At 37.7% G+C, this 10991-nt stretch overlaps 1 protein-coding gene across 1 annotated transcript; it reads left to right on the top strand.

Moving 5' to 3' along the window:
• The first annotated feature begins 691 nt into the window (after window positions 1-691).
• Window positions 692-9817, top strand: LOC130245795 (extracellular calcium-sensing receptor-like). Its single transcript, XM_056478560.1, has 7 exons — window positions 692-723; window positions 5899-6054; window positions 6349-6640; window positions 7154-7972; window positions 8070-8300; window positions 8663-8786; window positions 8919-9817. Exons 3-7 carry the CDS (start codon window positions 6383-6385, stop codon window positions 9815-9817), a joined length of 2331 nt encoding a protein of 776 aa, XP_056334535.1. The 5' UTR covers window positions 692-723; window positions 5899-6054; window positions 6349-6382.
• The last annotated feature ends 1174 nt before the right edge of the window (window positions 9818-10991 follow it).

The following is a 10991-nucleotide window of genomic DNA, read 5'->3' as shown; positions in this document are numbered from 1 at the left end:
CAGGAGGGCCAGCTGGGGCTTCGGGACGGAGTGAAAGGAGAGGCAGGACTTTGCCCAGAGTCTGGGAAAGATGGCTTGCCGTCATTACACTAGTTTTCCGATGGCACACGAGTTACATGCGCCAAACACATGAACAAATAAATTAATAAATAAGGGAAAGAAAACATCTAGCCTTATAGGCTGAGTTCTTTTTGATTATAATCGCCGTTAAGTTTCCATTTTAAATGTAAGGCTGTTGCATAAAATAATAAAATTGCTTAAAATAATACAATTTTAATTTATAAGTGACTTTGCTGCGTCCCCCTTGATGTTTCAATAACGCATAATAATCTATACACCATATTAAAGACACTTAAATAGACATGATTTCGGCCTCACTGATGCCCATTAACACCTGACAGACAAGCTTTTGGTTATGAGAAGGGGGAAGGGGTCTTCACTATTAAGTGTTTTTCACAAACATGAATACACAAAATCCAAAACTCCTATAGGACGGATGGCGTAACAAAACCTATGCGTTTAAAAACGAAACTGCATTAAATATGGGGCCTTATGAAAATGAATGTTTCTATCTTTTGAACGGTGACGGCATAATATCATGGAATTACTTTCAATAGCAAAATAAAAAACATCTCAAGGAAGAAAGGACAAAAGAAAGTCTCACTTCTATCACTCTTTAAAAGTTTTGGTTTGGTTCATTGTAAATGTTCAGTCTCGTTATGAGCTGATCTTCATTTCTCTGTGTTGGTGGAATAAAGCAGGCGAGTCAGCCGCACCAATTTATGAGCAGACAGAGCAGGATTCTCGCGATGACCACCAGCGCAATTCCGCTCTTTGTTATGAGCCGTAGTTTCAGTGTAAACTTAGTAAAGGTGAGTTTCTTTGGCGATGATGTGTACAGTGTTAGATTTTATATTTAGCGGACATTTGCGCTGAACACGCGGTGAATGCAACGCATCAAGATTCGGGCACCTTCTCCGAAAACACTCGATTGATCTCAGCTGGCGGATCAACATTTACCTCATGTCATGATCGCTGTCATCTGCGCCATTATTATTATTATAACTTTAGGTGAGGTTTGCAAACCTGTGCACTTTTCACTCTTCAGCCGTTTGTATTTCCTGCAGTAACAAAAGCTCCCTGTTTATTATATTCAGACACACAAATGCTCCCAAATATATTATGAGGGCGCATAGATTAAATTTCGGGCGCTCATGCGACCAAAATGGTTGCAATTTCGAGCCCTGTAGTATAAGGACATGTATTCAGACCACAACTGAACGTTTGAAGAAAATTGAATGCCTTATTATTTAGAATTAGCTATTATTGATATAAATGCAGCCGTTCAAGGCGCATAATTGATTTATTACGTTATTGACGGTATTAGAAAATCCATGTCGTGGCGCAATGTCACACCGGTGATGACTATGCCCACCCCTACTACCTGTTATTTAAAATATCTATATTACGCTCCAAGCATTCCACAAAACGAAAATATTTTTAAGTAAAAACACAGAACATAGCTGAATAGAGTGTTGCCTGCTTTAAACGATGGGTTAGTAATTATGTTATAACTGGTTATGTTCAGGTCAATGAAATAATACCTTTAATAAATAAAATATGTTCGTAAGAACGTGGTGGGCCAGTGATTCCGTCGCTGTCATCAGTGGTTTAATGAGCTCAGGAGAATTCTGCTTTGCATTTTTCTATGCATTACTAACATCATTAAACCAGACATTTGTTTTATAAGTTAACCAAATATTCGCAGAGATTCAGCAGTTTTTTTTCTGACGCGTTTGCCAGTCATGCCAGTCAGTGAAAAAAAAGTAACCGTGGCCCTGTTTGCAGGTATTAATATTCGTTTTTTCGTCAATCTGATGCAACTTTTATTATTTATACAGGACATTAAAATGCAATTAAAAGTTTCAAATCAATTAAACTCAATTTATAAAAGGGCTAGCCTATTTTATGCATTAAATATCACTAATTTCCTTTATTTCTGACTAGACCATGCATTTTAGACTATTTTACAATTGTAATATGTGCATATGCTTTTTTAAAATAACATTCGTTTAACAAATATTTTAGCACATCGAAAGTAATTAAGTGACCTGTTTTTTTTTATTAAAACCTTTATGCAAAAGGATCAGAGGATAAATTATCGTAGGATAAACGTATCTTATGGAAAAACACCAATTGACGGCTCTGCTTTTGGTTTTAAAAGAATCAAGCAGCTTTAAAAAATATAATTTGCTGAAGAGAAATGACAAGAAAAAAAGAAAGAAAAAGATTAAATATATAGGGACTGTTAAAAGAACATTTCTCTTTAATATATTCTTTCGACTCTGAAACATCAGCTAAGATTATGATGAATGACGGAGTTTCTCTATTGCCTGCTTCAGCAGTGCGTCCCGGTCTATGAACAAGGAGACGAGAGAATGCGCTGTTTAGTTTCGGCTTGATATATTTAAATAAAAACTAACACCAAACTGCTTTTAACGCTCAAAAAGTTAAACTAAAATGCACAACTCTTGTTGGTTGCACCCGCGGGATGCCCAATGAACCAAACGCGCCATTATTTTAATTCTATATTCGTGAAGAATGAGCCATGAGATTGAGATTTTTGAAGGTGCTCTCTAGCGGCGAAGTTCCTGGCAGAGTAGCGAGTGAAAAAATGTGCATAAAGAAATTGGACAAGAGGAATAACATTTTAAATTATATAACAAGCATCGTATTCTTTCTAATCCTCGCCCAGTTTTAATACAAGTTGTGTTTTTTTAATATTTGTGGCTGGGAAGTTTATTAAGAATATATTTATAATTATATATAATTAAATAAATACATAATTATATATATATATATATAATATATATATATATATATATATATATATATAGAGAGAGAGAGAGAGAGAGAGAGAGAGAGAGAGAGAGAGCAAAAAATTATTTTTATTATACTTTTAGTGATCTGCTTAAGGTAGGTCAATTAATTTTTTTTTTGCTTTTGATGAAGCAGCATTTAACTCAAGCTCTTTAGACCATGCCCCTGACCGTTTCTCAGTGTTTCGCCGCAATATCTTTAAATAAATTATTTATTTAGGCATATTTTCATTATTAATTTATTTTCATTATTCGTTTATTATTATGTACAATAATCCAGACATAAAATAAGATAGTAAAATATAATCAACAACGAAAATGTAAATAAAAATATAAATAAAAACATAAATGAAAAAGTCTTGTCTTAGTCCTATCAAAACGGCAAACACTAAAAGCAGGCTAAAAGACTGCTTTATTTATTTATTTAAGACTACTTATTGTACTGAATGTTTGTGCTTTCATGTTAGTTGTGTTTTATTTCTTCAATTCCAAAACGAGTTTTGAGCTTTGCACTTAAAAAGTTTACAATAAAGTGTGTTAACAAATTTTAAATGATTCATGAAGGACTTAAAATGCTTTGACCTACTGTTTAATATCATTTACAAGCACAGTAGCATATTTAAAGCTGCTGTAAAGGCTATTTCTTTCCGTTCGCATCCCGTCCCTTTGCGCCCCCCTGGCGGCTTTTTCACAAACTGCGGTCCTACACTAAAAACAGAGCAGCAGTTATTTCAAACGGCGGCGGTATAAGGACCGGCGGTAATAGTCACTTTGAACTCTCACCTACTGTAAATCAAAGACATTATACATAGTGTTGTAAGGTTCCATTCTATTGACCATGCAATGTCTCCAGCCCTCCTCAGGATCTGGTCAAAGCTCAGATGTTCCCATAGGACCCTCATAATACATTTGGGCCTGTCAGGTCTGTCCAGCTTTCCCCCCTGCCAGCGGATCCACCTCACCACCAGGTGGTGATCAATATGATCCGAGATCTAATGTCTTACAACAACAAAGTCGATCATCAACCTCTTTAAAGGTGTCTTGGTGCAATGTGCACTGATGGACACCCTTATGCTTGAACATGGTGTTTGTTATGGACAAACTGATTAGCACAGATGTCCAATAACAAAACACCACTCGGATTCAGATCAAGGAGGCCATTCCTCTTAATCATGCTTCTCCAGGTTTAACAGTCATTACCCACATGGGCGTTGAAGTCCCGCAGTAGAGCAACAGAGTCCTCAGTCTGAGCACCACCCAGCACCCCTCCCAAGGACTCCCAAGAAGACAGGGTACTCTGCACTGGTCTTTGGCCTGTAGGCACAAACTATAGTAAGAGACCTATCACTGACCCGAAGGTGCAGGGGGGCGACCCTCTCAATCACCACGGAAACCTCCAACACATGGCGACTTGTTAAAGTTGAGGAGCTATTAGCAAGCCCACACCAGCCTGCCACCTCTCACCATGGGCAACACCAGAGTACAAAAAAGTCCAGTCCTTCTCAATAAGTTAAATTCCAGAGCCCAAGCTGTGTGTAAAGGGGAACCTGACTATCTCTAGTCACAAGCTTGGGATACTTCCCGTCCCAGTGAGGTGACATTTCATGTCCCAAGAGCCAGTTTCTGTGCCCAATCGTGTTGTCATGGTCCTAACCTGGCCCCTTACGGCTCCGCCTGCATGTGGTGGGCCAGCAGGAGGATGGTCCCACATTGCTTCTTTGGGCTGAGCCCGACCGGGTTCTGTGGGATAAAACCCGACCACCAGGCATACGTGCCCCAACCCCAGGCCTGGCTCCAGGGTGGGAGCCCCGCTGCGCCATACTTGGCGACGCCATGATCCTCATCTTTTTTGCACTCATAAAGGGTTTTTGAACAGTACTTAGTCTGACCTGTCACCTAAGACCTTTTTGCCTTGAGAGACCCTACTATGGGCATTAGCTCCCCTCCACCATAATAAGGTGGCAGTTCATGGAGGAGTGACACCAAACATGACAAGTTAAAATTATAGACTCACAAGAGAAACCATATGAAGAGCATGAAGATTCTGTTTGATGTCAGTGACCTGAGCTCTGGTTGAAGAAATGAAGCGGAGGGCTGAGAGAGAAGCACATAATGGGTAACTGAGACAGTTGAACAACTTGCTTCCTTGCAGATCTGCTGGTCGGACTAGAAAGAGTATTGTTCTATTGCATGGAATCTGTATTTTGTGAAGTCCTTTTAAAGAGAAAGACTGGAGTGTCCATTCGTCTTAAATTTTCAGCTCCATGATGAAATCAGGAGATCAAGAAATCAAATTTATCTTACAGTGTTGAGCTTGAGAGCTCTGTACCATGGCCGATCTGGGTACAGACTTGCGCCTTGAGATATTTCTTCCTTCTCTTTAGATAAAACTTAAGCGATGGCTTAAAGATTTACTCATCTTTTTGGAATTGAATCAAATGTTATCAAGATAGGGAACAAAATCTCGTTACCAGTCACACCTGAGTACTTATCGATATCAGAGAAGAATGAAAGGTCAGGGAAGAGGGAGGAGTGTGTCAAAGTCTATCCTGGGCATTTTCTCACATGTCCTCTTCTTCATATTATAAAGTTTTTATTGTTTAATTGCAGGGCACATTTGGTAAATAATACAAATAATTTGTCTGATCTGTTTCACACTCTACAGTATATTGTACATTGTGTGGCAAGTGACTAGAATTAGCACAATACATGTTGGGCCTGCCCTGACTTGTAATTTCTCAAGTGGCTTTTTTTTGTTTTGTTGTGATTCCTGCTGATGTTGTTTTTCTGGGCTTCTCCAGTCACCCTATTGACTAGTTTTCTGTTTTGTTTTGTTTTGTTTTTTGCCACAGGCAAATTAAGATGTACAAAAGGAGTTATCGCCCAATCTTTTTTTCTTTGCAGGACAAGTGTAAACCTTCACATTTGTACTCACTTTCTTTTAATCTCTCTTAGTGTAAAGATTGATTATGCAGTTGTGGATTGTGGGATTCATAAGTGAAATAATCAGGCTTTGTAGTACAGAGCTGTCTTGTGGTCTGCAAGGCAGAGTTATTTCAGAGAGCCTATATAAAGAAGGAGATGTGATAATTGGTGGTCTGTTTCCAGTTCATAATGAGGCACCAGTACCTGACCATGCTTTTACTCAAATACAGAATGGATCTCGCTGTCAGAGGTGAGTGTAGTGTGAAGTAGTCTATAACGGCCAGTTGTAGAGCAACTTTTTATATATTCAAAATTGCAAAATGGGGTTTACTTGCACCAGTTCAATATAAAATGAAAGACAATGACAGTTTACTCATTAAACAGCTTGATTTAGATTTTTAGTAAACTAATCTTCTGCATTTTTTAGGTTATCTTACAAACTGTTATTGTAAATATATCAGCATATTTAGATGATCAAATTAGAACAAACTTTACTGTTTCATGTTTTTTTCTTGCATAACTTATAGTTTATGTTCTATTTCAGTGTTGACCTTCGTTCATACCGCTGGCTCAAAACTATGCTTTTCACAGTGGAGGAGATTAATCGAGACCCCTTTCTGCTTCCGAACATTATTTTGGGGTACCTGGTAGCTGATACGTGCCTAGCTGAGAGCACAACACTGAGTGCTGCTTTAGCAACAATAACAGGGCAGGAGGAGACAGTGTCAGGCACAGAGTGTAATGTGGCACCAAGGGTACCTGTCATTGTTGGCGATGCACGTTCCTCAGCCTCAATAGGGGTGGCTGACACGCTGGGAGTATTTGATATTCCCATGGTATTATGAATTAAACATACATTTTTCCACATTAATTATTAATTGTTTTTATTGTAAAATTATATTTACAATATGCATGTTTTGTTTTAGGGTGATGTATAGAAAAATATTATACATATTATAACATAATATTTCCATTATGTTGCACCTTCATAAACTTATTTTAACTAAATTTAGTATACATGACTGACTGCCTGTAAGGTATAAATGACTTTTATAAAAGTCTTTTGGTAAGCTAGAAAATGTTGAATTATATTGAGACTATTTAATGCACTCCTTACGTTCCAGCAGACTACACTAAAAATCTTTTAGTTCATTACATGAACTTATTATCATTTACTGAATATGACCAGTTGTATGAATACCAGCAGAAATTGTACTGTTGTTGCAAAGTTTTGAAGGAATTTCTTGATGTGAAACAAAATGTTTTAAGCCTAGTTTATATTTATTACATTTTAAGTATTTGCACACACTTTTTTCTCTCAATTATGTGTTTAAATTTTGTCTGTCCAGGTGAGTTATTTTGCATCCTGTGCTTGTCTCAGTGACAATCACAGATTTCATACTTTCCTACGCACTGTACCCAGTGATGCCTTCCAGGCCAAGGCCATGGCCCGTCTGCTTCACCTGCTAGACTGGACATGGGTGGGGGTGGTCGCAGGAGATGATGAATACGGTAAAAGTGGTGTGCAACTGCTCTTGAAAGAACTGGAACATACAGGGGTTTGTGTGGACTACCTTGAATTTATTCCAAAATCCCACTCACAGAGAAGAATCAGACGGACTGTAGAGACAATCCAGAGTTCCACAGCTCATGTTGTGGTGACATTCGCCATTGCCCCTGATATAGAAGTTTTGTTCAAGGAAGTGGTGGTGCAGAATGTGACCAATAGGCAATGGATAGCCACAGAGGCCTGGAGTACCTCTGTTCAGTTCTTTGACCCAGCAAGCATTCCTCTCTTAGCTGGTACAATTGGATTTGCCCTGCACAGAGCTGATATTCAGGGTCTTGGTGCTTATCTTTCACAACTGAACCCTGCAAAACAGTCAAATGAACCATTCATAAAAGATGTATGGGAAGAGATTTTTGGGTGCTCTTTGGCACAGGATTGGCAGCCTTCATTTAAAAGGCCAAAGTGCACAGGGTCAGAGAACGTGGAAATTCATGGCGGCATCTACACAGATGTTTCACAGTTGAGAGTCACTTACAATGTGTATAAGGCTGTGTATGCCATTGCCCATGCTATTCACAACATGATTGCCTGCCAGCCTGGAAGAGGCCCATTTGAAAATGGACAATGTGCTGATATGACCCAAATAAAGCCTAGACAGGTATAATGTTTCAGTTTTTGTTTTGTGATAATGTTCTCTTTTTAAAATATTTTATAATTATTGTATATGATAATACACAATACATTTCCTTTCACAGCTTCTCCACTACCTAAATGCAGTAAACTTTACAACACCAGTGGGTGAGCTGGTTTATTTTGAAGATAATGGTGAGCCATCTGCCTCTTATGACATTATGAACTGGCATGTAGATGAAAGTGGAGCAGTGAATTTTGTCCAGGTGGGACAGTTTAATGCAGCCAAAGGACCAGGCCAGGAGCTGAACATAAACCTTAGGAAAGTGGTTTGGGGAGGGGGCTGGGCTGACCAAGTAAGATCCTAGTAAGCTGGTTGTAATTTTTCATTCAAATCTATTTTCTTTTCTAAATGTGGATGGACACATTTGTGAATATTTGCTTGTGCATTAAATGAACAGTAAAATTAAGTGTGCACATGAATGTTTACAATAGATATAACCTTTCTGACCCCCGATAAGATGGGAGAGGTGTGCCATTGCTGTGAAAGTGATTTTGTATATGAGAATGTGTTTGTTTTTGTTGTGAAGAAAAAATATGAAGAAACCATTTATTTATTTTTTTTTTTTAAATATATTTTTTTAATTTTTGTACTGACAAATATTGCGTTATTAGAAAGTTGCTGTCAGTTTGAGGAAGTTTTTCATATTTCATTCAGGTTCCTGTGTCTGTGTGCAGTGTGAGCTGCCTTCCAGGCACAAGAAAGTCTGTACAAAAAGGAAAAGCCATCTGCTGTTTTGACTGCCTCCCTTGTGCAGGAGGGGAAATCAGTAACTTGACAGGTATTTTATATTTTTATAGTAATTATTGCCCTGATTTGTAGTTATTTGATTGACCTGTCAAATATTACAAAATCTCTGTAAACAAAATAGAAGTTTCAACTAACCCTGATTATATGTCACAACATTCTTTAGACTCTACAAATTGTATAAGATGTCCAGAGACGTTCTGGTCAAATGTTGAAAGAACAAAGTGTGTCCCAAAGATTGTGGACTTTCTGTCCTTACAAGATACCATGGGGATTGTACTGACAGTCTTATCTGTCACTGGGGCTACACTGACTACAACTGTTCTGGCAACTTTTTTCCATCATCGTGACACACCTCTTGTGCGAGCTAACAACTCAGAGCTGAGCTTCATGTTGTTGGTGTCGCTGACTCTCTGTTTCCTTTGTGCTCTAGTTTTTATTGGCCGGCCTGCAACATGGAACTGCATGTTACGTCACACTTTGTTCGGAGTGAGTTTTGTTATCTGCATTGCCTGCATCCTCAGTAAGACTGTGGTGGTGCTGGTAGCTTTTCGAGCCACTCTGCCTGGATCTAACTTGATGCACTATTTTGGACCAATCCAGCAAAGGGTAGGCATACTCCTTTGCACAATGGTTCAGGTTGTCATATGCTTGCTGTGGCTGCTGCTGGCTCCCCCTCTGCCCAAAGAGAGTGCAGGAGGGGAGTTTGGTGCTCGGATGATCCTGCAGTGCACAGTGGGATCCGTTGTAGGGTTTGTACTAGTGTTAGGATACATTGGTTTGTTGGCAGTGGTCTGCTTTCTACTTGCTTTTTTTGCTAGAAAGCTTCCAGACAGTTTTAATGAAGCTAAATTCATTACATTCAGCATGCTGATTTTTTGTACTGTGTGGATAGTGTTTGTGCCAGCATATGTCAGTTCACCAGGAAAGTACACTGTGGCTGTGGAAATTTTTGCCATTTTGGCTTCCAGCTATGGTCTGCTTCTTTGTATATTCACCCCAAAATGTTACATTATTCTGCTTAAACCTGAGAAAAATACAAAAAAGAACATGATGGCCAAATAAGATGAAAAGACGAAAGAGTCACAAATTTGAACCTCCTGTTTCCTGTTTGAATTATTATTATTATAAAGTTCTAAAATTTAAATTTATGTTATTTAAATTTATATATATTTACAGTTGAAGTCTGAATTGTTTCAACAATTTGAATAGTTGTTTTCTTTTTTAAATATTTAGCAAATTATGTTAAACAGAGCAAGGAAATTTTCACAGTATGTCTGATAATATTTTCTTCTGGAGAAAGTCTTATTTTTTATTTATCTAGAATAAAAGCAGTTAAATTTTTAAAAGCCTTTTTAAGGTCAAAATTATTAGCCCCTTTAAGCTATTTTTTTTCTCGATAGTCTACAGAACAAACCATTGTTATACAATAACTTGCCTAATTACCCTAACCTGCCTAGTTAACCTAATTAAGCCTTTAAATGTTTCTTTAAGCTGTATAGAAGTGTCTTGAAAAAAATCTAGTCAAATATTATTTACTGTCATCATGACAAAGATAAAATAAATCAGTTATTTGAAATGAGTTATTAAAACTATGTTTAGAAATGTGTTGAAAAAAAATCTTGTTAAACAGAAATTTGGGAAAAAATAAACAGGGGGCTAATAATTCAGGGGGGGCTAATAATTCTGACTTCAACTGTATTCTGAATCAATTATCAAAAACAGAAAGCAGTTGAAGGATGCTGTGTTCTATTTATCTCACTCCATTTTAATTAATCTGACTCCATTAAAGTTGTTATTGTCATTGATGAAGAGAAAGAATCTCAATACCTTAAAGGAGGCAAAGTTGTTTATTAAGTTACATGTTTAAATATAAAGACAGTAGAATAAAACAAACATACTGTATAGAGAAACTGTTACATATGCACTGCTGAGCAACAAAGACAGTGAAACTACCTTTGTTAGCATATGAGGCTATGCACTGGTGTGTAGGAGACGCAAAGTAAATGCCATTCTCCCAGATCAACAGTTACCACTCCTCCTTTTACCCTGAGCAAAACCTTGCCAAACATGAGCAAAATACCGACCCCCAAAACCAGCTAAACATGAAAGCAAAGGCCATGACTCAACAATAGTAAATAGACTGTATACTGAAATACATCAATATATCTGTTTATTTCACCACTACAATGCTGAAGTCATAAACTGTCAAATAACACCAAACATGGTTAATTATATG

Source organism: Danio aesculapii, chromosome 18, assembly GCF_903798145.1.
Source record: "Danio aesculapii chromosome 18, fDanAes4.1, whole genome shotgun sequence".
In the NCBI taxonomy this organism is placed as follows: domain Eukaryota; kingdom Metazoa; phylum Chordata; class Actinopteri; order Cypriniformes; family Danionidae; genus Danio; species Danio aesculapii.
This window is presented reverse-complemented; position numbering and strand designations above follow the sequence as displayed.

Excerpts from the sequence above, each read along its gene's own strand:
- LOC130245795 (XM_056478560.1), top strand. The coding sequence starts at position 6,383 with ATGCTTTTCACAGTGGAGGAGATTAATCGAGACCCCTTTCTGCTTCCG. Across the intron at positions 7,973-8,069 it reads CCCAAATAAAGCCTAGACAG|CTTCTCCACTACCTAAATGC; the intron begins GTATAATGTTTC and ends TTCCTTTCACAG. Across the intron at positions 8,301-8,662 it reads GAGGGGGCTGGGCTGACCAA|GTTCCTGTGTCTGTGTGCAG; the intron begins GTAAGATCCTAG and ends TATTTCATTCAG.